Source organism: Hakea prostrata, chromosome 7 (genome assembly GCF_041222555.1).
Source record: "Hakea prostrata isolate BN-2017 chromosome 7, UWA_Hpros_2, whole genome shotgun sequence".
NCBI lineage: Eukaryota > Viridiplantae > Streptophyta > Magnoliopsida > Proteales > Proteaceae > Hakea > Hakea prostrata.
Genome location: NC_142606.1, coordinates 18,346,229 through 18,371,097, shown reverse-complemented (window position 1 = coordinate 18,371,097; position 24,869 = coordinate 18,346,229). Strand labels below are relative to the sequence as shown.

Genomic DNA, 24,869 nt, shown 5'->3' with positions numbered 1-24,869 from the left:
GTTTGTCACTTTGTGACATGCACGCACGAAATCAATGGTTGCAAAGGTATTTATGCTGATACGTACAAGTTACGAAAATTGAATGTTCATATTAGTAGTACACACCACACACCTGCTGGGTTTGCCAGGTTTGGAAAAGTATTATTTGCATGGATGGTGAGTATCGTCTGGATTTCTTGAACTGGGAACCCTCGTTACACGTTTTAAAACCTATCTCCTACCTCCGAATTTTCGCTAAATCTGGAAAGCCAAAACCATTCAACACCTTCTGCCTTCATATCAAGAACAGAAAAACAGAAAAAAACGATTAGGATCCGGCCCATCTTATTATAAAGAGCTTTCCTCGTGAAGATCTGAACAGGGAGAACCATCTTTCTCTTTCCTCGTCTCAATTCTTCTTTCCTTGATTCAGTTACTAACGCAGAGAGTGAAAACCACTCGGTGCTTTGGTAATGGTAGGCTTCTAAAACTCTCTCTCTCTCTCTCACCTTTTTCCCACTTCAAATCATTTCTAACATCTAACACAGAAGAACAACTTCTCAGATCTAATAATATCATTATTTTTCCTGTCAAACTTTCCTGCATGTTTTGGTAACATTGATAACTTGTTGAAAATTGTATCAGCTAGCTAGATTAGCAATTTCTAAATGAAAAAAAGGACCTTAATTAATTTGGTGGATTTTTTGTTTGGGTAAACTCAAAAATGGTTGAATTAAACTGGAAATATGAGCTAGAGAACGATATATAAATCATCTATGCGTTTGTAGAGGGGTTTGCTTACAGTAGTAGTTCAATCTTTCTTTTCTGGCAAAGCAGGAACTTGGGAGGAACGATGAGAAGGATGAGAATTTTGATTGGAGAGGTAGAAGGGTCCAATCTACAGGGCTCGGTGGCGTTAAAGCTGCTATTTTCATTTGCGGTAATATTCCACCTTTCATTTCTTTTTAATTTTATATTGTGCATATATTAATTAATATGGGCAACTGGAAATCTCTCTCTCTCTCTCTAGAGTGAAAAGTGAGGGTTTCAGGAAAACTGGGAATTCAAATGGGTCCATGCCAATTCCGATCCGAATTGCACAGCATTGGTTAAAATCGTTCTTTTTAAGATGCAAATCGGTGGGAATGAGAGAATCACTCACAACCCATTCCGAGTTAAATAGGCTAATTTACAGGTCTGATTCCCTATTATTAAAACTGTGATTAACCAACCCTGTGGTTTAGTTAATTACTAGACTAGGTCTGAGTTAGTCCGAGTTTTATTGAATCATCAGTGGTGTGGAGATTTTTTCCACCGAAACTGCTCGTGCTCCCATTCTTCGACACTCACATGGCAGATATGGGTAAGCCCTGTGTCAGACCTTTTGTAAGTGTGCGGGATGGGGCACGGGCAGTTTTGGTGGAGAGGATCAAATCCAATTGCCTGTCATCCCATCTCCCAACCCTCACACATGGGCTTGTCCGTGACTAAAAACATACTTATATTGGATTAACTATGAGAGAGGAGGAATTGGGGGGACAGCCTGACTCCTCAGTGGTAACCCTAAAAACCCCAAAACCCTAAACTTATAACAATATTCTAAGGGCTTGTTTGGTAACATCAGTTTGGAGATTTCAAATATTTAGAGATTTCAAATCCATGGAGTCATAATTCATAAAATTAACTGTTTGGTTGTGGAATGAAATATGTGGATTCATCCTAAAAAATAATTTGGTCGACGTGATTTTTGTGAATGCACAAATGTTTAGTACTTTTATAGATGGGGTGAAATCTCTGGATTTTACCTCATACTCAAAATCTACAGATTCACATTTTTAGTGTTAAAAGATGAATCTGTAGATTTCATGAATCCAAAGATTTTCACAATCAAACCGGTATAAATCTCACATTCATGAATCTAGAGATTTCAAATATTTGGATTCATGTAACCAAACAGGCCCTAAATGTGTTTCTCATTAAGTCATTAAAATAAATAGGATAATAGCATTTTTTTGAAAAAAATTTCATATGGAGTTTATAAATGCCATTTAATTGAGTAGAAATCAGAGCTAGTTTCTATTTCAATTCTTTTCTCATAATCTTCTATCATCCCTACGATTATATGCAGTTGTGGAGGTATTGGAAAACATGGTTTTCCTATCAAATGCATCCAACTTCGTTTCATATTTCACATCTTCAATGCATTATCCGATCGCTGAAGCTGCAAACATGGTCACAAATTTTATGGGCACCTCCTTCCTACTCACAATCTTTGGTGGTTTCATCTCAGATTCCTTCCTTCCAAGGTTTTGGACCTTCATCCTCTTTGGCATAATAGAGCTCCTGGTAAGTATAGTAGTTCATGTACTCATATCTGATGTGAGATTATTATTGTTGATGTATTTGAGTTATACACAATTTATGTTATGGACATCAAAGTGGTTACGATCCGAGAGTATAATGGAAGCTATAAAAATGTCCAATTAGGTCTATAAATACTAGCTGGAAACAAGATCTTGGTATTACAAACTAGATACTGAGAGTGTAATGTTTAAGTAAAACTTGTGCTTAAACCTTAACCCTAACAATTATTTCTAACTTTATTGATTGGCACAGGGAATAGCCATGCTTACAATCCAAGCTAATTACACAAGGTTCCAACCGGACATGGGAAGAAGGCCATCCACATCCGAAGCAGCTCTGCTATTCGGTGGGCTCTATGCAATGGCCACTGGGGTGGGTGGGGTGAAGTCTTCATTGCCTGCTTATGGAGCTGACCAACTTGAGCATAGCAACAAGAGGCTCATGAATTCCTTCTTCAATTGGTACTTCTTTTCCTTAGCTACAGGTGGGATTCTAGCATCTACTATTATGGTTTGGGTTGAAGATAACGAAGGTTGGAAATGGAGTTTTAAGATTGGGATCATCCTCTTCACCATCGCACTCTGCGTTTTTGCTGGTGGACTCCCATTTTACAAACATGCTCGTCCAAGGGGGAGTTCATTAAGCAGGGTTTTTAAGGTGGACTTCTTCACTAATTAATAATCTCTTTTGCCCAGATTTTCTCAAGTGTTCTCTGAGGATTCTTTATTTTTTTTTCTTCATTTTGCATAGGTTTTTGTGGCTACAGCACAGAACTGGAAAGCACAACCCCAAGAGACGATTACTAAAACTGGCAACACTGAGAGATCTAAGAACAAGTTTAGGCAAGCCTTCTCTTATTCTCTATGCGACATAACTTTGACAAACAAAATAACATTTGAAGCTTTGATATATGGGCACTAGCTTTGTAGCTTTTGATCAGTGCATTGGTCAAGTATGTAACATTTGCAGTTTGTATGTCACTAGTATTGAAGGTTGATTTACACCCAAGTCTTTACTGTGGAAGTGCAGGTGTTTAGATAAAGCCATAGCTGATGATGCTATAACTCCATACCAGATTGAAGAGACCAAGACATTCCTAGGCCTCCTTCCGATCTTTGGAAGTACAATCATGATGAATTGCTGCTTGGCTCAGCTTCAAACCTTCACTGTTCAGCAAGGGATTCTCATGGATAAAAAATTGTTTGGTAACTTCGAGATACCGACGCCATCTCTAGTGGTGCCTCCATTGATAATCATGCTCTCCACCATCCCTATCTTAGAGCGTTTCGCAGGGAAGTTAGCTAAGAAGTACCCAGATCAGAAAAAGAGCCCACTTGCACCTCTGCGAAGAATCGGTCTTGGGCTTATTTTGGCATCCGTAGCAATGGCCATAGCTGCTATAGTTGAAGCTAAGAGACGTTCAGCAGCTGTGGATGATAACGTTACGCTCAAGGTCTACTGGCTTTTGTTTCAGTTCCTTTTACTTGCTTTCGCTGACTTCCTCACTCTTGGTGGAATGTTAGAGTTCTTCTATTCCGAGGCACCTGAAAGCATGAGAAGCATGTGTACTGCATTGGCCTGGTGCTCCACCTCCATGGGTTACTTCCTGAGTTCTGTGCTCGTCACAATCGTCAACGCGGTGACGAAATCTTTCGGCAAAGAGATTCTGGGAGGGGCTGGTTTGAATCACAGCCGTTTGGACGAGTTCTTTGCCTTCCTTTGTGTGTTGAATTTTCTCAATTTTCTCAACTATTTGTACTGGGCCAAACGGTTTTGAGGTTTTGTAGCTGAAATAAGTAGCTAGTTAGATATATTCTAGTGTTGTTTACCCTTTTTTCTTCTTTTCTTTTATTTATTTGTTCTTTTTGTAAGAAATATTGTAGTATTTTGATGATCATGTAATTAAGAAATAAGTTTATAGTTTAATAAAAAAATTCCAAAAAATGGGCTTCTGATCATGGTTCAAAGTGTTGGCAATATATCGTCATGTCGGAGTGGGGCTACATGACTCCTCACTCTGATACTAGGTTGACAATAAGTTGATGATATGTTGTCGATATATTACTAATGTCGCCGATATGTCGTTTCTCTCTCATGTTTCTTGTATTTTAACCCTATTTTGCTCTGATCTTTTACGTTTACGAGTACATCTTACTTCACATCCTCTATAATTCCTTTCCCTATAATTCTTTTCCCTATAATTCCTTACAATTCCTTCATAGGATTGTGTCATGTGCATTAAGTAATCCAACGGTCACCCAATTCAAACTAGAGTTTAAATAAAATTCAAATTTAGGTTGAATTGGGTGATCGTTGGATTACTTAATGCCACATGGCACAATCCTAAGAAGAAATTGTAGGGAAAGAAATTACAAAGGATGTGGATCCCTTGCTTCGTTAATGCTAACTATTATACTATTTGTGTCACTCAAACAGGATTTCATACAAATCCACAAGTTTTCTAGACTTTTAGTTTCACCCGCATACAACCGTATGTGTCAATTAAGAATAATGGTTTAGATGATGTTTTAAGTCAAAATAACGCTCTCAGTGTGTTTATTGACCTCAAATTAAACTACCAAACAAAATTTAGACTAAAATGACTTCGAATACACTTCGAAAATGGGGGTCGATTTTTCATCGACACCCCTCCAAATGTCGCCAAACATATTGCGATATGTCGTCGTGTTGGTGGTGTTTCAGCCACCGATACGGTGACACAAAGCGATTTTTTAAACTTCGTTTCTGACCATGGAACAATTTTTCCCAAAACACGTGGTGATATTCGAGATTGCACAATTTCGGCAATATTTGGAGAGATATTGCCGAATCGACCGAAATATCGGCAAAATCTCTATTTTTTGAGGTATTTTAGTGATTTCGCGCAATTTTTAGGCGATTTCTCCCGTGATTGTATAGCGGAATCTTCAGGAAATGTACCAAATACAGTTAGGGAGGAAAATCTACATAGAATAATTTCTAAAATTAATTTAAATTTGGAAGACATTTTGTAACAAAATCTTCATGATTAATGAGTAATCTTATCAATTATATCCTAGTGATTTATGTCTCAAAAGGCAACATGCCAAATGCGATAAGGGAAGAGTATATACATGAAAAAAATTATTGGAAAAATTTAAATTATGAAGGGATTTTCTAATTGAATTTTCAAGGTCAACGGATCATCTTTCCAATTATGTCCAAATGATTTAGGCCTTAGAAGGTAACATATTAAATGTGGTTAGGAAAGAATATTTACATAGAATAATTTATAGGAGATAATTCAAATTTACCAAATATTGACATCAAATTAGAACATACACCAAATTTGGGATTTTTATTTGTTGCAGCAGCATGCTGTAGTGCCTCCGACGGCCGTGATTTCACCACGTCAGCAAAATTTGAATGAATAGTTGAGATTCAAACAAGGAGGGTTTATGTGTAAATATTGATTTTTTAAAAAATATTTTAAGGAATTAAATTTTATTGATTTACAAACTCAAGTCCCTCATTCACCCAATACCCAAAACCCCCCATCTCTCTCATTTGTCTACCCACACCGATGCTATTTGGAAGCATGATTCCGAGAAACCAGGGCACTCCGGTGACATAACCCCGTCACTGGAATGCCAGAGCTTCGAAGGTGGGTGATGGACCTTGACTGCAAGGAAAGTGAAAGAGTCGAGATCGACTCAGACAGGAGTGGAAGTGTTGGTGGCGGTGGTGGCAAGGGAAGAGGTAGCCGCAACACTGGCTGAGAGGCGGCATAAGCCAGCTAGATGAGCCGGGTTCATTCTCCAGTCGACCATGGTGGAAGAACCGACAATAGTGCCGTTAGATAAACGCCCCTGTATTTACCCTAACAAAAACCGAAACCATGCAAAAGCCCAATTTGGAATCTCTGTCATCCCCCTGTTCGTCTTCTTCTTCTACGTTAGTGAGACTGCTAGAGTAAAATCACAATATCAGGACTATTATGAGGATTACAACAAATCTGAAATACCTAGAATTGAAATGAAAACAAAATCTACTCAGTTTGAAGAAGTGCAAATACAGCTTCAACGGCAACTGGTGATGGGATTATGTCACCGGAGCGAAGTGCCCTGGTTTCTTGGAATTGTGCTCCCAAATAGTGTCAGTGTGAGAAGACAAAATGAGAGAGAGGGTTTTGGATATCGGTTGAATGAGGGACTTGAGTTTGTAAATTAATAAAATTTAATCCCTTAAAATGTAAAAAATAATAATTAACATTTACACAAACCCTCTTTGTTTGAATTTCAACTATTCATTTTAATTTTGCTGACGTGGAAAAATCACGACCATCAGCAGCATCCAGCAGTAGTTGCCGCAAATAAAAATCCCGAAATTTGGGTCCAAAAATACCTAGGGTCGAAATCTGCTTAAACCAAGGCAAAATTGCACCGGTTCGCTAGCTAATGAACAGGCAAAATCGACCGAAATTCTGAACCTTAATTGCTTCAGACTATGTTGATGGTGATTTGTATGACATAATCAACTCATCATCCTAGCGTAAGATGTGCAGATTCTTCTAAGGACGAAAATACCCTTCTTTCCAAGTTGGAAAATGGAGAGCAACTCAACAGCCGTCAATGGATGGTCGAGGGTTGAGAGGTAAAATTCAGACTTCGGTCTTCTTCGTTGACGCCAAGTCTCCATTACTATTTCTTGTGTGAAGTGCAGTGTGGAGTGTGGACCACGGTAGTCTCAAAATGTATTCTTACGAGACAAATATTTATTTAATTATCTTTCTGTTTTTCGTGAATTATTTATTTAATTATCACCACATATTTTGTCCTTAAAGAGACAAAATGCATGACTTCCTAATCAGTACTAAAGCTGTGGTTGGCTAGATGTGTGACTTAACACAATTGAATGCTATTTGTTTCATTACCCAAAAACAAATTATAAAAAATTAAAAATAAACCATTTTAGTTATTTTTCCTTTTCCTTTTTTTCTTTTATTAATTAGCTTTTTTGGTAAAATATTAATTCGTCTTTAAAACTCTTTAAAGTAAGCATTTATTTATGCTTTCCACAAAATATTATAAATTTATATCATATGAGATCGTCCTCTCTTCTTTTCATAAACCACTTTGGTTTCTTTTTTTAGGGGAAAAAATGGTCGTTGTGCACATCTCTCTGCTGTGCACAGCAGTGCAGTACTACAGTTATACACGTGTAAAATTTTTAATTAACAGCTTAGATTAAAAAGCTGAGTTTTATATGAAAAATACCCACGCTTATGACCCGTTTAGCCAACCCCACCCATTTCTGAAAAAAAGGGAAAACCCATCTGAAAATCTTCTCATCGTTTGCCATTTCAACTCCATATTCTTCCCTCTCAGTGCTTTCTTCCATGGTCTCTTCCATATCTATTGCTTTTTTCTTCATTATTGTTTCTCTTCCTCATCTATTGCTCCACCATCGCAAACTCAGACGCTTCTGAAGGATAACAACCTTCCGCCTCCTGCTCCCTCTAGACCATTGTTGCCACTTGTGTAAGATTTATGCAATTGTCTGGAGTCGTCTTTTGCTTACTCTGAAATTAATTGCCTCGGTTAGTTGGTCTAGAAGTTGAAAATTTTCAATTCGGTTGTGTTTTAACCAGTGGTATCGGCTATAGATTTGCAGCTTTCTTCTTTTATTTTGAATTCTTTTCCTCCAGTTATCTTTATTCCTTGCTGTAGATCAACTATCATTTTGTTTAACTTTCGTTTATTAGGAAATGAATTTTAAGCTTTTTCATCTCAGTATTATACATTCACTAACATAAACGCAGAGGCACACATTATTCTCAGCTACAATCTTTTAACTTGAGCAGAAAGTATTGCCAGAAGAAGAAGATGGAGTTGAAATGGCAAACGACCTAAGGAAGTCATGAATATATAGGAAAAGTGAAAATTTTCTCAAAATGTATGGCAATCTAAAATTCTAAGGAAATCATGAAAATAGGAAGGTAATTATGTAAAGGGGTTTAAATAGGGATATTATAGTTCTGATAAACATCCCTTCTTTATGTAATTTTGTTTTTAATCTCTAGAGAATCTAACATAATAGTCGATTCCCTAATCAAGAAAGCTTGTCTAAATGACAGATTAATAGTTTATACTCCGTAGTTGATTAAGCTTTGTAAATCAACCAAGTGCTCCTCATCAAATGAATAAATTTATGTTTGACAAGAAAAAACAAATGGATTTCAATGGAAGAGATTCGATGAGAAGTTAAAACCAACTCAAGCTAGACATGTTTGCATGGGATATGAGAGTGCAAGTGAGAGAAAACCTGGAAATGGATAGTTGAAATTTGTCTTCCAATTCACATTCGTATTCGTTTAAGGGTGTCCATATCTGAATTTTTTCTTACTTTTTTTTTTTGGTAGAAATTTTTTTTTTCCTTACTGAATATCCATATTCGATCGTTAAGAAATCGGACTCGGATTTGGATAATTGCTTTTCGGATTGGAGAATATCCGAATAAAAATTGATCTGGATAGAGTAAAGTATTCAACATTTTCTTCTCTGAAAATGGAAGATAATCAAATACTAATAATCAACAACTGGATAATCAGAAATAAAAAATTGTCCGATTAGAGTAAAGGTTAAACACTTTTCTCTACAAAATAATTTTTAACACTTTTCTCTAAAAAATAATTTTTAACCCTTTTCTCTAAAAAATAATTGATAATCGTATTTGCAAACTGATAGTCCGAAATTGTAAATCGAAAAAAAAATGATAATCACCGATCAATAATCGGATAGCTATTGGATTGAATTATTGCAGAATATCCAATAAAGTTTTGGATTCAAATTCTGATAGTGGTTTTGTTAATCGGATTTAGATTCGGATACTATGTATCCGAGCCAAATCCAATCCATTTACTGGTTGAAGTGAGATACTTTGCAGGGTTGTTTCTATAATTTAAAACTCCCCTACAAAAAATTTAAAATAATACAACTTTCCAAATTTGTATACAAAATTATACCAATCTAAAGGCCAAAAAGCTACGCCTGTCAGCTGCCTTAGTTTATTCCCGGAATTTTATCACATCCAGCGCGTGAGCTCCTCAATCATCACGTTTCATGGCAACTGTATTACTCAAGTCATAATCTTAATTAGTTATCAATTAACGATGAATACCCTTTTTCTCTCTCTTTTGTTTTTTCCTTTTCACAAACAATTTACAATGTCGTTTCTCTTGTTTGTCAGGATTCTGAGAGTTCCATAAATTCAGCTAAAATTATAATATACAAATAAATTCCGAAAAAAGAAAAACTTCACGCTTGAAATAGGAAGGGTTAGTGGTTCCACAAACTGAAAAAGAGTGGTGTGTTAAAGCAGCAACACTACCATCTGCTTTACGCGTCGTCACCGTGAAACCAGGATTCTCAGACCAAACCCATTAATGGCTTCTCCACTTTCTTCTTCTTCTTCATCTGGGTTTTTGGTTTTAGGGTTTGTTTTGATTTTATTTCTGCTGCAAATCAACCTTTCCAACTCTCTCACCTGTTCATCACAGCAGTTCACTAGCAACAGACTGTATGACCACTGTAATGATCTTCCACAGTTGAGCTCTTACCTTCACTGGACCTATGATTCTTCAAACTCTTCTCTGAAGATAGCTTTCTTAGCTACCCCTGCTAAAACTGATGGATGGGTTGCTTGGGCTATCAATCCTACGGCACTCTCCATGCTTGGGTCTCAAGCTTTGATTGCTTACAAGTTGGATGGCAGTATGACAGTGAACACCTTCAATATAACCTCTTACAAATCGATCGCTCCCTCTAAAATTGATTATGAGGTTTGGGATACGCAAGCTGAGTACTCAGATGGGATGATGACGATCTTCGCAACCATTGGATTACCTAAGGAGATGACGACGGTTAATCAGGTTTGGCAGATTGGGGGTGCTGTTTCGAATGGAGTTCCTACCATTCATGATATGCAGACTCCAAATTTGAACTCCAAGGAAACCCTTGATCTGTTGAAAGGGGAGAGCGGATCCACGTCTGGAGGAAATGATAGCCTTAAGAAAAAAAATGTGAGTACAATTTGGTCGATTTGTGCTTGTTTAGTTGGTGTTCATTTCATTTCATTTTCTTTCCTTCTTTAGCATCTGGGTTGCAATTTTCTTGAAGCATACTTTCTATCAGAGCTTGACTAAGTAGTTGGTTGTGGTTCCTATCAGATTCATGGAATATTGAATGCTGTCAGTTGGGGGATTTTGTTTCCCTTTGGAGCCATTATTGCAAGGTACCTAAGGACATTTGAGTCTGCAGATCCTGCTTGGTTTTATCTTCATGTGACCTGCCAGTTCTCTGGTTATGTGGTTGGTGTTGCTGGTTGGGCAACTGGTCTTAAGCTTGGGAGTGAATCACAGGGAATAGTGTACTCTGGCCACAGGAATATTGGAATTGCCCTCTTCTGTATTGCAACTGTGCAGGTAATAATCCTTATTTTTCAGTTTATCTGATGCTGGGTATTTCTTCTCTGCTCATTGATTTTGCATCCTGGGTTGTGTCTTTGATAGATTACGAATCTTATTTTGCTCTTAATGTTTACATAGCAAACAGGGCAACCTCAGTCCTTTTTCTTTGACTTCACTGACTAATTCTGTGTGAATAATATAGCATAAGAACCAGACTTTTGGCTTGCTTCAAAGTTAACATGGCCAATATAATTTGATACCCAGTTAGCTTAGCCAATTGTTAAGCATAGCATGTCACACTTGAATGCTGTTTTTCCTGTATGTCCCCTTCCCTCAAGTCAATACTGATTTCAACTTCTGAGGAAACAAGTTTTTGGCTGATTTTGTAGATTTTTGCATTGTTCTTGAGACCTAAGAAAGAGCACAAGTACCGCAAGTACTGGAATGTCTACCACCATAGTCTTGGCTACTCCATTATCATCCTTGGCATAATCAACGTGTTTAAGGGTTTCGATATGTTGAATCCTGCTCACGGGTGGAAGAAAGCATATATTATTGTGATCCTTGTGTTGGGTGCAAGTGCTGTTCTGCTGGAAGCCATTACATGGACTATAGTACTGAAGAGGAAGTCTAACAAGTCTACCAAGCCATATGATGGTGCCAATGGCAGGCAGTAGCTGCTCACAATTGGATCAGTTTGTTGTTGTTCTGGCAGAATTGATCTTCAGATATTATATTAGTTTAGAAGATGGGTTTTTATTACTGTTCACACGAGTTCATCTTCTTCTACCCCTTTTTTTGTTCATCTTGTGTATACTGGTTTAGTTGCAGACTCTGCGGTTGGTGTCCCTTTGGATCCTTAAGTATATACAAATAGGTTTCAGTTGTGTTATTTGTCCATCTTATATTAGTATGTTTAGGGGTTTTTGCTTATATTGTAATACATAAAATTGCATTCAGTCTCTTGAAAATTAATCATGGCCTCTTGTTTATCTTAAATTTACATTCTGACCCAATTGTAGACACCAACAATTTTGTTGCAGGTCCAACCTCAAAACATAATCACATTATTTAAGTATCTTAATGTCATTGCCTTAATTTGAATGAAAGGGTTGTCTTTGTGATGCTTTAATTAACATTATGTGGGACCCCAACAAGGGGAGTGCATTCCCCACCACTTAAATTACTGGGAATCAATGAAATCAAAATTGGTTGTTTATTTCTTTTGAAGGACCCGTGGATGATGGGTTTGTTTACAACGAAGCAGAGGCCATGAAAAACAGGGGAAGGAGGACCCCAAGTTCATTTTCCACTTGATTTCAAAATGTGTCCTTGACCTGGGTTTTCCTGGTGGGTGGATGGGTGGGTGAATGCGACAAATAAAGATAATTGGATGGATAACAACACCTTAATGGGTCTTTTTTTAATTAAGATTCTTGATTATGATCACCATTTATTTCCAGACCTTTCTGTTCTGTAGCCCAAACAAAAGAAAAGAAAATCAGAAAAAGGTTTAATCAGAGGTAGTTAACAGGATTCATTATCCTGATGGAAAGATCTCATTTTTATGAGGAATGATTCAACACTTTCTTATGAGGTACTTAAAAACGAAGAGAATAACATTAGATGTTCACAGTAGATAACATCATCAAAAGATGCATTTCTCTTAATCTCATTATTGAGGTTCTCTGTGAGAATCCATGCGCACTGATAATTCAACACCATTAGTATGTGAAAGGAGAAGAGTGAATTGATTGCCTTCATCAAGATTAATTAACCATTTGAATAGATTTACATATTCATCAAAATTAAGGAGATTTATTTGAAAAGCAACTAGACACTAAGAAATCAGCTAAAAGATTTATATACTAATTGTGTTGATTTTGATTGTATGGAGTATAAGGTTTGCAATATGTCTCATCCATTCAAAAAAAAAAAAATTTCTCATCTTTGAAAACTAAGATTGCATCATTTGCTTAAATAGTTATGCATGTCGCATCCATGCATCCCTTCTCTTTCAAAAAGTTGATCAAATTATTTACTTAATTAGTTTATTCATTCACATAAACTCTCTCCTCCACCTTGCCTTCTTTTCAATTATTTTTTTTATTAGTGATCATATACTTCAATTTTTGTTTAATTATTAGATGGATCTAGATATCAGGTAAAGTGTACTCATGCTAAAGTCTAAGGGTAATCACTTTGACCACTACTCTTTAACCACCGGTCAATTATTGTCGACTCTATTGAAACACAGATATTGTAGAACCTTCTTTTCTTTCTTGTTTGAACGCATGGTTTTCGTCGAGATTTTCTATCCGTACCTTCAAAATTTTGCTTTCACAGTCCACTTGACTTAGGCGGATCCGGATGATATGTGTCCAAGTGAACGATGAGAGGAAATTTTAAGATACTAGATTACTAAGAGTAGAGGATCTGAATTAGAATGGTTCTCCTTCCTTGAGCCATTTAATTCCCTATATATAGTTAGTTGTTAAAGAAGGGAAAACCTCAGCCATGTCAAATATAGAATGAGAGGTGTTGGGGGAGGGGGGGGGGGGGGGGGGGGAAGTGATAATTAAAGTTTATGAAAGTGAAAGTGCCAGGGTTAGGTTATTCAGTGTGGGGAAAAGGTACCATGCATCCAAAGAAATGAGTATAATGCATTACAAGCCCCAATGATAATGTTTGGACTTTGGACACTCTGCAACTACCACCAGCTTTTTATGGGTTTGGCATGACAGCTTACCAAAAAGATTGGAAGATTTCCACCTTTAGAGGCACCACTGTGAAAAAACAAATTAGGGTTTCCATCTTTTGTAGCACTACGAAATTATGATAAAATTTTGAAGTATCACATCAATATTTTTCTTTCTTCCCCATTAGTGTTCAAGTATGGTATTTCATCATTGGCGATGAAAGCACAAGATACATATGTCATACATAAAATATCTTCATATTAGTATATGAGTCAAAATTACAATGTTACCTCCACTCTATACAATGGTGGAAACTAACAACTCATCTATCTAGTTAACATAATAATGTCTCTCATTCTTAATTTTTTTGAAAATTTGTAATGGATGTCTCCTAAACTTTAGTAAAGCAACATGAGTCGAGATGATTTTCATATTTTATTAGATTGAAATCATATTCCATTTTTCTTCTCTTCCTGGTTTCCAAACATAGTCAACTAGAGTCTCATTATCGTATGGAATGAGTATAGTTTCTTAAGGATTACCCAAGAAAATATATATGTAATTTCCTAAGAAAAAGGTCATTTATCATATGAAAGGGAACTACTCTTACAAGAACTGTGTCAATTATTAATGAAATAATAATGGGAAAGTGTGACATAAAATGACAACTACATACAAAGTGACCAATTCCCATTGTTCTTTCTCTCTATTATTGCTGCGAGCATCCATGCAAATTAAAGTCCTCCATGAAAAGGGTCATATCACTATATGAAATGGGTTTTATTTTATCCAAAAATTATAATGAAGGGCTCAATAAAATCAATGATAAAAACTTAGAAGGAGGCCATGTCCACTTTTTCCCAAACTATAATTTCCAAAAGCATATCTCACCAAGAAGGAAAAGGCCATGTCCACTTTTCCCAAGTAAAGCAACGTGAATGACGGATTCAAAACAACTCAGAAGTCTTAAAGCCATATAAAGACTTACCAGCAACGAGCTTCAACCAAAAAGGGTGAACCCAAAGAAAAAGCTGAAGAAGCTATAAAGTAATCATGGCTTCATGGCCAGCTGCGAATAACAGTTAGCTTTTGTTTGTTTTTTGGTTGAAACAGAGGTCGATCATGCACACCTCGACTAATCAGGAGAGAAAGCTTAGATATGAAGTGATAAAGATTCTTGCTGTGGAGCCCAATGAAGTTGTGATGTGGAGCAAAACCAGTGTTCTTCAGATTATTGCAGCAGATATCTAAGTTAAATACATGGTTGATGCCCCCATCATCTCAACGTTAGGATGCGTGGCCAGATACTGGACACTACATGCCCATAACCTAATTTTATTGTGGAGTGGAGATGATATATGACGCAGTTACATACTGGGCTCTGTCTTTCACTTGGCTCTGACAGCAGCCAATAAGGTAAATGCAGCACAAATCACCATCATTTCACCTCCATGGCACAACAAGCATTTAACAGTCATCTAACATTGAAGACAATGGTATCCAAGGGAACAGCAACAGTGAAAACCTCAAACCAAATATAATTAATTGATCAGAAAAAATTATGAAAGTGTGTGCTCTGCTACATCAATTATCAATATGATACACCCATACCATTGCACAAAATTGGTACCTTTGCAATGTTGGATTCATTCATCTGAAACTCCGTTTGTCACCTTAGCGCTCACTGGTATTGGGCCATAAAGAGAGATACGTAAATCACCCTGGACCACTCGCTGGTGAAAAGTAGTCTTATATAGGTCCCAGAACTCAACACTGAAAAATAAGTGAGTGGGAATTGTTATACACACAGTCCAAGGAATACATTCTCTCAGGAACTAAGCAACGCAACAGAGATATAGGGGGTTTCAGTGTTGAACCTGACTTGTGGAAGAGTAAACAAGGAATATCCCTTGGCATCCGTATGCATGTCAAGCACAATCAGCGCTAAACGTGAAAGCCCTAATGCTTCTATGTCGATCAACTTCTTAATCCTGGAACCAAAAATGAGAGAAGAGTCAAAACAGAATGTCTGAGAAAGGAAAAAAATAAAAAGGCAAACATATAGAAGAAGCATTGAAGAGCAAAAGCACTGCCAAATTGTTGCAAGTACCAGATCTCCTATTGTAAGCATATGATCCACTGGCAGTTAGACATGTTCTTTCAATTATTGTTTATAGTATTCTTTCATAGCAGCTTTTATCCTCCTTTTTTTCTCACCCATTTTGCTATTTACAGGAACAGGGGAAATATATTGCCATAGCCTTAGCTTATCATCTCATGCACTGACATTGACAAACACCCCCAGATCCACCAAACCCTCCCCCCCCCCCCAAAAAAAAAAAGATCCCAAGGCCTTTAAAACCCACCCATGGACCTAAATAGTCATCGGAGGCAATTGGACAAGTTCACTACATCACCTACAACTACTGTGTGTTATTTTGCCTTTTTCTTATTCCCCCTCCTATTCCAGTGTTATTTCAGTCACTAACAGGTCAGATCAAAACCCATCCCTAGTTCTGTCCCTTAATTCCTTTTTCCTTGTTTGGGCCTAGTTATCAGCATACAAGTTTCTCTCTCACTTAATCAACCTGCTGCTGTTTTCCAAACAGAAAACCAGATCCTGTCAACTGACACCATGGATGCCACCCTAACCCTATCCTTACTAACTTTGCTTAGCAAAACGCCAGAAGCCAGGCTCTGTTCAAGCCACCACCCAGTAGCAGGCCAATCATAACGGTCATTTGTAAATATTAGCATACTTTAGAACTGATGCAACCAGATTTTTCGCCTAATAAATGCTGGCTGGTTATTCAACTTCACCTAATCTGATCTACGTGTCAATCCAAATTTAAGCCTGGCACCTGATCTAGGTTTAAGGTTTGCGGGTCCCAATTAAGTTCCCATCTCACCCTTGAACTCCTCTGCCTTCTTATCCACTACCACAGCTACTAACTTTTATTTGTATCCAGAATAAATCAAAATGTTCTTAATATAACAACTTCTGAGTATCGTAATGGATTATGTACTGGTTACAAATTGCTTTCAAGCTACACATATTAACCAACTGACTTGATGGTTCAGACCAATGCAAGACAACCAGCATGGAACCAGGCCAAGTGAACAACCAATGTACTAGGCAAGCCAAACTAGCCATTCAGGTCAGATGGTTTTTAAAAGGCCAAAATACTGTTGATGTGGACAGTGTCACAGCTCATTTTTTGGCATATTGGGAATATTCATAGAGGATTTTGTGGGGGCCCAAAATCAAACTTTATGAAGATTTTATTCTTGGAGATTTAGGACCTTAGCTTAGCTTTTATTTCAGTTATTTATGTGGCTGAAATAAAGCCTAGTAGTTTCTAATTTTAATTAGTTTTTATTTCCATAAGATTCTATTGTCACTAGTTACTAAGGCTCTTTTTGGTATCAATTCTCATTCTCTATTATGCCTATTTAAAAGAAATACGTACAAGAATTCATTATTGGTCAAGAATGAAAAATGGTTTGGTGAATTTTGTCAAAAATAAATTATGGAATGAAAAATAAGTTTGGTGTCTAAATAAAAAATTGTTAGTAACTAACAGTGAGCAAGTGATAAAAGATGGAAAAGTATGATTTTATTAAAAAAATGTGTATTGACTATTTTACCCTCATCTTAACCATAAATTTTTAAGTAAACTTGTGCATAAATGAAGAGAATGAAATTCTCACCATAATTCATAATAGATAAAAAGTTCATTATGGATTTTGGAAGTTTTTCTATTATTTTAAGTAAAAATAAAACTGATAATAGATGCCAAACAACTTAAAATAATGAAAAAACCTCATAATTGAGAATGATAATTGATACCAAAAACAGCCTAATATATTAGTCTCTATTTTCAATCTACTAAATTTCTATTTCTTGTAAAGCTTTAGTCGAGCTATAAATAGGCCCTTACATTGCGATAAAGAAAGAGAATACTTTTGGAGAGACAAAAAGAAAAGATAAATTGAAGCTTTAGCATCGGGCGTTTGCAACGCCGCCCCACCCCCTCTCTCTCCCCTCTCTTCTTCCCCTTCTTCAAGTCTAATGCTTCTCAAGTTTCCCCTGCTTTTCCCTATCTTCTTTATCCTTCTTTCTTCTCTACTCCATCCCTCATTACAAGCTCACAGCCCTACCATTGAAGATGGACATCTGAAATCTTCAGTTACTTCCTAAACTAATTAACCACCTGAGATTAGTTTAGATGTCTCTAGAATATATATTCCCTCAAATTGCCTCCCTGGACTCTGCATGTCAGGAAGCCTTTGCAACAGGTTTGCCTATATGTATTCACTCAAATATTCTGATTACACTGCAGTTATAGTGAGAAACTCAATATAATACGATGCCATGAGACATATGATGACACTACATATATAATTTTGAGTTTGATCGTGTATGAGGATTTAGCCAGAGAAAGACGAACTGATATATCTTAGTTTGCGAGGTTACAGATATCAACAAGTAGATATTAGAGTTCAAACAGCAGAAATAGTTTCCGGAGAAGGGATTAATTTCTGACCATCACATCAGAAAATAAAGGAGACTTATTTTGGCAATAGAGCAGACATACTAAGGTAAACCAAACTTGAAGAGACAAATAAACCAAACAACAAGTACCGGACATGGTACAGCCACACAGCAAATGTGCAATAATCAAGCTATAGACAATTTTCCCCATTTACTGCTGCACAGTCAGATGCCAACGGTGATAAAAAGCACAACATTACAGAAATTATACTGTATAAATGCAATATGCTCAACTCAATTAGAAAAAAGCGAGTCTTGCAACTGAACACACTCTCAAGGACCAAAAATCATGTCAACCCTTCAATGGTATGACAAAGATGTATCTCACCTGCTTGGTGTACCGCTAGCAACATTGACACGGTTCTTTAACATGGAAACCTGCATCAGCCAAATATTAAAATCAAATTGATCTTTTCGTTGAGCAATCATTTATTCTTCTTTTTCTTTTTCTTTTTCTTTTTCTTTGTTTCCCGACGGAACAATTATCTTATATATTGCCAATTCAAGAAAAACAAAGGGGAATATTTACAAAAGGTCAAAAAGCAAAACTCCATGATTTAAAACCAAAATATAAATGCCATGTAAGTTCTCTTTCCCACTACAAGCTTAAAGAGTAAACATAGCCACAGATAAAGCACCTGCACTGGGGGGAAAATTGAGGGGTAACTCATAATATTAATTGAAAAATGCCCCTTGTAATTGAACAATAGTTGGTTAGATCTCATTATAACTGCCACAATGGCACTACGCAGAAGACTAACCTGGGGAATATTGAACAAGGATTTTAGTTTAATTCCAAGGCAAAGAATAATGAAGAAAAGACTTGAAACTGCTAACTTTCCAGACAATAAAGTAAAGCAAGAGAAAAACTGAGGCAGCCAAGGGTATCAGTTTAGGTCTTCTGACTTTTCTTGCATTTGTTATGCTTCACGCTTTTGGTATTTAGTTGCAAAGAATAATGAAGAAAAAAATTGAAACTGCTAACTTTCCAGACAATAAAGTAAAGCAAGAGAAAACTGAGGCAGCCAAGGGTATCAGTTTAGGTCTTCTGACTTTTCTTGCATTTGTTATGCTTCACACTTTTGGTATTTAGTTATCAGACAATAGAGAAAAACAACATAACAGACAAGGAATAAGAAAAATTACAATTGAAGTGACCTCAAAATACAAACTCAGCTTTATCAACAATCTAAATTGCATCATGCAGATATTGCATGCATAAAGAAATCAAATTAAGAGTTAAGACGGATAAATGACCTGTTCATCCACCTTCATATGTTTTGAGAATAGCTTTGCACCCGAGCATTCATTAGTCAATGGCCTTAAACCCCTACAGATTTGCAATATAAATAACCTAGTAAATCAGCAGCTAAAGAACAATGGATACTAGACATTAGTTCCAGTAAAAACCCTATAAAAGTACAAAATAATATGAGTACCAATGACTTCCTAATCCTATTCTCTCTAACAGTTCAAAATTCAAACATACAAACATACAAAGATCTACAAAGACCTGAGAAGCTCCAATGCTCTTATGGCAGATGTACTGATAACAACAACTGCTGGACTTCCAGGATCAATGCCCCCTACAATTTGTCCTTCACAAAGCACTTCTTTCCATGATGTTCCAAATGCAGCCTTTACATGCTTGCTCAATGTTTCAGCATTTTTCTCCAAGCCCTGACATGGCTCCAGAATGCATGTATCTTCATACACAAACACACACAAAATAAACAAATATCAAATGATATATACGTCTAAATCTACACATTTCAACCGATGGGGGAAAAAAATACTATGTAACTTGATGATCATCAAGAATAAACAACTCACAGGGGACTACATTTATGGTCCAGGCCAAAATGGTAGCAGCCTCTAGACCTAATGTGCTAGCCCAGGCTTAGATTCATTTTATTTTCATGGTGTATAAGGCTTGGGCTAAAAGTTTGACCCAAGCAATATTAAACCCAGAACAAATTGAGCACATCTATTCCATGAATATCCATGCAACGTTACTAACAGAATTTTTCAGTTTTACTCACATGTCAAATATGTATTACTTATTAAACAATTTGATAACTGTTTATTTATGTTGATAATCATTGTCATAGCCCTTACTTAAATGCTCAAGCTTTTAGGATACACAGTTGAAACATTGTTCTAGATCTAAGAAGTTGTGTGGTCAATCCTTCACAAGTGTAATGAGTTTGTGTTATGTGTTATTGTGCCATGATGCTTTGTGTTCCATGGTCTCAAGTGCAGCACAGAGCATGCGGGCCAGCATGTGCACGTTGGAAGGGGATATATCAATATACACTACTATAGCCTACTTAAAAGCTTGAGTTTTTGGGTTAAATGTTGCTACAACTGTAATTCTTATGTACTATGACATGGTATTTAAATTATTCATAGAAATTAGCCAATCTAATCAAAGATAACTAGGTTAACTTTTGAATAGTATAATGTGTGGGCAATTTAATACATAAGATAATGGTGGAATACATATCCCAAAACCATATTGTAATCAGTACTCATAATGTAACACATCAATATAAGTATTAAAATTTATCTTGGCCAGAAAAGCCAGCTTGAACCAGACTGGATATCTTTCTTTACAGCTCAAAGCCAGACCAACCTAAGGCTGATAATGTGCTGTGCAGAACCCAGCAAACCATCAAATTTCCTTGCTTGCCTAGTATCTTGGTGCTTGGGTAGATACCAAACAAATCTGAAGCCAAGAAAGTGGAAGACTACGCTAGTCAGTGAAGTAACTCAGTTCCCATCACAAAAAACAAGGAGGTGACTTCCTAAGCCATATTAATTGAAGAAAACTCCAAGCTTCTAGTCTAATTATTTCTGTCTCTTTTATTTCTCTATTAATCATTCATGATATGGTTCTAATACAGTACTCTGGGTATTACTGTCATACCAGATCCTGAGGAATATATTGTTTAAAAAAAAAGAGACTTACATTATTTTTTCCAGGAACAATCTGAGAGAAAAGTTCATGCTTGTAAAATAGTAGGCCTGTCGAATAGATTGGTCATCCACCAATCTTCTTTCCATACACTAGTCATTTCTGTGAAGCTATCATGCAGCATTACTACTCACATCCATATTCAAGTCTTCGGAAATTGGCTCATATAAAGCTTAGCTACATAGATACTCATGCAGGGCCTACTTCAAGCTACACATACTGCTGGAGAAGTACACACAGCACCCAACCTAGGTTTTGCAATACTAGTTCCACATAAGCTACTAAGAACCCTGATGGCTGACAATTCTCAACAGGACCAACTGCAAGCTGATAGCCATTGATCAAGCTACTCCAGAATATAGGATAAGGATACTGTATCCTACACTGAAAACTTAAAACAGCCATTCAAATTTCAGTATCAATAATGCTTTCTCATAAGCTACTGCAAACCCTGTGGATTCAATACCTAAAACTGTGTCCATAAAATATTAGTTCACTAAGTTGAGGCTTGACAGTCATCCAAAAAAAGAAAAGTTCTCACTTGTGATATGAAGCACAGAAAGTGCAGATTAAAGTTTGCTCACTCTTCCCATTTAAACACCAAGTCAATCAGTGCTACATCACACTCAAACATAACTATTTTAACTGTTTATAATCACACTCTGATACATCAATAACTACAGAAATAAAACCATGTTTCTCTGGATTAAATCACCAAAAATTTGTCTGAGAACAATCTTTAAAACCACTGAGAAGGGTAGGGGTTTGTTTTAGACCAATTTACATACGAAACTTGATTGAACAGGGACAGACAGACAACCCTTACATGAACTGACGAACCCAACAGTGCAAACTTGCTATGAGTCAATATAAGATACCAACTTAATGAGAAAAATGAAATCTGAAGTTTTCGTGAATCTTCTCAGATAGTAACAGATAACCAACTTAATGAGAAAAATGAAATCTGAAGTTCTAGTGAAATTTCTCAGATAGTAACAGATACATTGTTGGAATCCTCTGAGCCTAAAAAAGTCATGGAAAGTAAGTAGTTTCCATTTTCCAAGCAGCGGCAGATGTATGTATTTCATGGGCTCTATCCTTATTGTACAGAGACCTTAATATTGAGAAGAAAAGAAAAGTAAAAGAAGGGAAGGAAAAGAACCTTTGATTGCTTCGAGCTCGAGGGAAGAAAGCTTTAAGCCATTAGCGGATTGGTAACAATCGAGAAAGAAGCTAAGCTGCTGAGAAGGAGTAGCATTGTTTGAAAGAATCGGAGAAACTTTAGTTTGTTTGGTACTGTTGGTCTTCTCATTATCGGTCTTCTTGTTCTTTGCTCGGTTAAGACCAAGAGGTATCCGGTTAGGGTTTTTGAAGGAGGTGGTCTTCCTAGCTCCGCCGCCCTCGTTCCGGGGCCGGGGCTGCTTCTTGCCTTTACTAGGTTTACCGCTCCCCATGTTTGAAGCCTTTGCTCCAGTGAGTGACTGCACTGCGTGCCCCTTCGTTTCTCTGAGATTGAATTTTCCCCTCTCCTCTCTTACTAAACTCTTTTTCTTTCTTTTTTTTTCTCGAAAAACCCATTTACAAACCGCCTTACCAAAAAAAAAAAAAACCCTTTTACCACTTCGGTTATTTGGGCTTGACCCGAAAGACGATCCGTCTGATTTGATTTTGAATATTTATATTCAAAAAAAAAAAATTTGCAAAAAATTCAATGAATGGAGTATTGCTTCTTACCAAAATAATAATAATAATAATAATAAAAATAAAATTTCCATGACTCTAGTTACGATCTGCAAGGACTGGGCCCAAGGTCCAAACCTCTATACCAACAGGCGAGTTGACATCAGGGATGATGTCTAACCTTAACTTTATTTAAGGAGTAAACATCCTTTGCTATGCACTATTCTTTGCTATACAGAGTAGTACATAAATATACCAAATAAAAGGCTGAGAAACAAAAGAATTAAAAAATTATTTTAGACTTATTAATTTTAAAATTAAGTTTTTAATCTTAATCTTTTCTTTGGTACATACGTACAATGTTGTGCACAACAGAGAGATGTACATAAGAAAAGATTTTTTTTTTCTTCCATATTTAAAATGATAGGGCTTTATTTTCATTATTCTCTTGTTTTTTTGTACAAATTCCCATTATTTTGCAGGATTGAAAGAGAAACGATCCTTTTCCATTTTCATAGGGTCTTATTTCCTACACGGTGGAGCCAACATCGGAAACGCGCTGGGGGTCAACTTCGTAATGACTTGCTCATAATCTTTATCATTAAGAATTTATTCAATCAAAGGATCAAGTGTTGATATTTCCACACATGAAAAGGAGTCAGAGCAAAACTTCAATTTTATCTTTGGTATATATGTGTACTGTTGTACACAATAGTGAGATGTATGTAGCAAAGGATTTTTTTTCTCCGTATTTAAAATGATAGAGCTTTAGTTTCATTATTTTGATTTTTTTGGTACAAATTTCCATTTTCCTAGGCTCTTATTTCCTGCATGGTGGAGCCAACATCGGGGACACACGGGGGACCAATTTCGTAATGACTTTTTGGCTCATAATCTTTATCATTAAGAATTTCTTCAATCAAATGGCCAAGTATTGATATTTCACACATGAAAAGAGAGTCAGAGTAAAATTTCAAAAGCCTAAACAAGGTAGAAGGAAAATTTCAAAAAATTGGAAGGAGGCTAAATACCAATATTTCACACATGGAAAGAAGGCACATGAAAATTTTCAAAAAGTGGAGGGGGAAAGGAAGAAAACTAGTAGCTCTGGCCTTAATTTCATGTAATCAAATTTGACACTGAATGATCATGACCAAGCTGGGTGGGTTTTTGCAAAACCTAGCCCAAACCTAACACAAGGCCAAGTAAAGATAAACATAAATGCAACACTAAAAACCAATGGGGGACTTGGGTGGTTTGGGAGTTGTAATCATAAATAATAGAGGAGAGCCCTTATTGGCTATATCTGAACCAGCCCATTTTCAAGACTCATTTATGGGTGAAGCCTTAGTACTAAGAATAGGGTTATTACATGCCTTGGGTGAAGGCTTGGATGGAGTTTTGGTCGAATCTGATTGTTTAAAGTTGGTAAAGTGTTTAAACAACCCCTCCACGAGTCTAGTTCTAGTACATTCTGCACCAATAGTGGAGGACATAAGGCACCTGAAGACCCTTTTCATTTCTTGTAGCATTGATCATGTTACTAGGAAATCTAATATTGTAGCAGACTTTATAGCTCAAAAAGTCCAGTCTATTTTGGACTCGACTGTATGACTTATTTACTCTCTTTGGTTGTAAGAGTCATACTCTCTTGCTCCCTTGGCTTGTCCAGGTGAATAAAAAAGACATGATTATCAAAAAAAAAAAAAAAAAAAAAAAAAAAAACCCAAACCTAACATCTTTCTCTCAACCTAGGCCTTCTGAATCCGATTCAAGGCTAAAAACCTCAGACCAAACCCAAGCCCAACCCCACCTTGATTGAACCTGATCGGATTGGGCTGGCTCTAACTGTTCCTATTTGGCCATGCCTTTTTTTAAATTTGTCATTTTTGAGTTCTTATGCATTAAGAACATACAAAAAATGTCATTTTTTAAAATATATATGTCATCTTCAATGTGTAGATAATTTCATCACAATTCACAAACGAAAAAGAATGGAGATGAAGAATACAAAAACCAAAAAATTTCACCAGGGAATTAAAAAGAAGAAGATAATAAAACAGGTTTAATTTCAGAAGGAGAGTAATGGCTACAATTAAGTTCTAGTTAGGTTGTGCTAAAAAAAAATACTAATGAATGGTAATGATAAACCCACAATTTGTCAACTCA

At 36.5% G+C, this 24,869-nt stretch overlaps 3 protein-coding genes across 3 annotated transcripts; 2 read left to right on the top strand and 1 right to left on the bottom strand.

The window, feature by feature from the left end:
- The first annotated feature begins 837 nt into the window (after positions 1-837).
- On the top strand, positions 838-4,120 carry LOC149010264 (protein NRT1/ PTR FAMILY 4.2-like). Its single transcript, XM_089160714.1, has 5 exons — positions 838-919; positions 2,108-2,325; positions 2,596-3,000; positions 3,094-3,185; positions 3,373-4,120. Exons 2-5 carry the CDS (start codon positions 2,128-2,130, stop codon positions 4,118-4,120), a joined length of 1,443 nt encoding a protein of 480 aa, XP_089016840.1. The 5' UTR covers positions 838-919; positions 2,108-2,127.
- A 5,509-nt stretch (positions 4,121-9,629) lies between these two features.
- Positions 9,630-11,764, top strand: LOC149010263 (cytochrome b561 and DOMON domain-containing protein At3g25290-like). Its single transcript, XM_089163907.1, has 3 exons — positions 9,630-10,402; positions 10,550-10,804; positions 11,179-11,764. Exons 1-3 carry the CDS (start codon positions 9,767-9,769, stop codon positions 11,464-11,466), a joined length of 1,179 nt encoding a protein of 392 aa, XP_089020033.1. The 5' UTR covers positions 9,630-9,766; the 3' UTR covers positions 11,467-11,764.
- A 1,632-nt stretch (positions 11,765-13,396) lies between these two features.
- On the bottom strand, positions 13,397-22,545 carry LOC149010262 (U3 containing 90S pre-ribosomal complex subunit). Its single transcript, XM_089163568.1, has 6 exons — positions 22,183-22,545; positions 19,557-19,749; positions 19,301-19,373; positions 18,372-18,421; positions 15,366-15,479; positions 13,397-15,261 (listed from the first exon to the last, which is right to left on the bottom strand). Exons 1-6 carry the CDS (start codon positions 22,472-22,474, stop codon positions 15,135-15,137), a joined length of 849 nt encoding a protein of 282 aa, XP_089019694.1. The 5' UTR covers positions 22,475-22,545; the 3' UTR covers positions 13,397-15,134.
- Positions 22,546-24,869: the final 2,324 nt, after the last annotated feature.

What these genes read in the sequence shown, in the direction of transcription:
- LOC149010263 (XM_089163907.1), top strand. Translation starts at nt 9,767, where the DNA reads ATGGCTTCTCCACTTTCTTCTTCTTCTTCATCTGGGTTTTTGGTTTTA. An exon ending in ATAGCCTTAAGAAAAAAAAT is followed by an intron (nt 10,403 to 10,549) that starts GTGAGTACAATT and finishes GGTTCCTATCAG; the next exon opens with ATTCATGGAATATTGAATGC. An exon ending in TCTGTATTGCAACTGTGCAG is followed by an intron (nt 10,805 to 11,178) that starts GTAATAATCCTT and finishes CTGATTTTGTAG; the next exon opens with ATTTTTGCATTGTTCTTGAG.
- LOC149010262 (XM_089163568.1), bottom strand. Translation starts at nt 22,474, where the DNA reads ATGGGGAGCGGTAAACCTAGTAAAGGCAAGAAGCAGCCCCGGCCCCGG. An exon ending in GCTAGCGGTACACCAAGCAG is followed by an intron (nt 15,480 to 18,371) that starts GTGAGATACATC and finishes TTTTGGTTCCAG; the next exon opens with GATTAAGAAGTTGATCGACA. An exon ending in TTTACTCTTCCACAAGTCAG is followed by an intron (nt 15,262 to 15,365) that starts GTTCAACACTGA and finishes CTTATTTTTCAG; the next exon opens with TGTTGAGTTCTGGGACCTAT.
- LOC149010264 (XM_089160714.1), top strand. Translation starts at nt 2,128, where the DNA reads ATGGTTTTCCTATCAAATGCATCCAACTTCGTTTCATATTTCACATCT. An exon ending in TTGGCATAATAGAGCTCCTG is followed by an intron (nt 2,326 to 2,595) that starts GTAAGTATAGTA and finishes TGATTGGCACAG; the next exon opens with GGAATAGCCATGCTTACAAT. An exon ending in AGATCTAAGAACAAGTTTAG is followed by an intron (nt 3,186 to 3,372) that starts GCAAGCCTTCTC and finishes GTGGAAGTGCAG; the next exon opens with GTGTTTAGATAAAGCCATAG.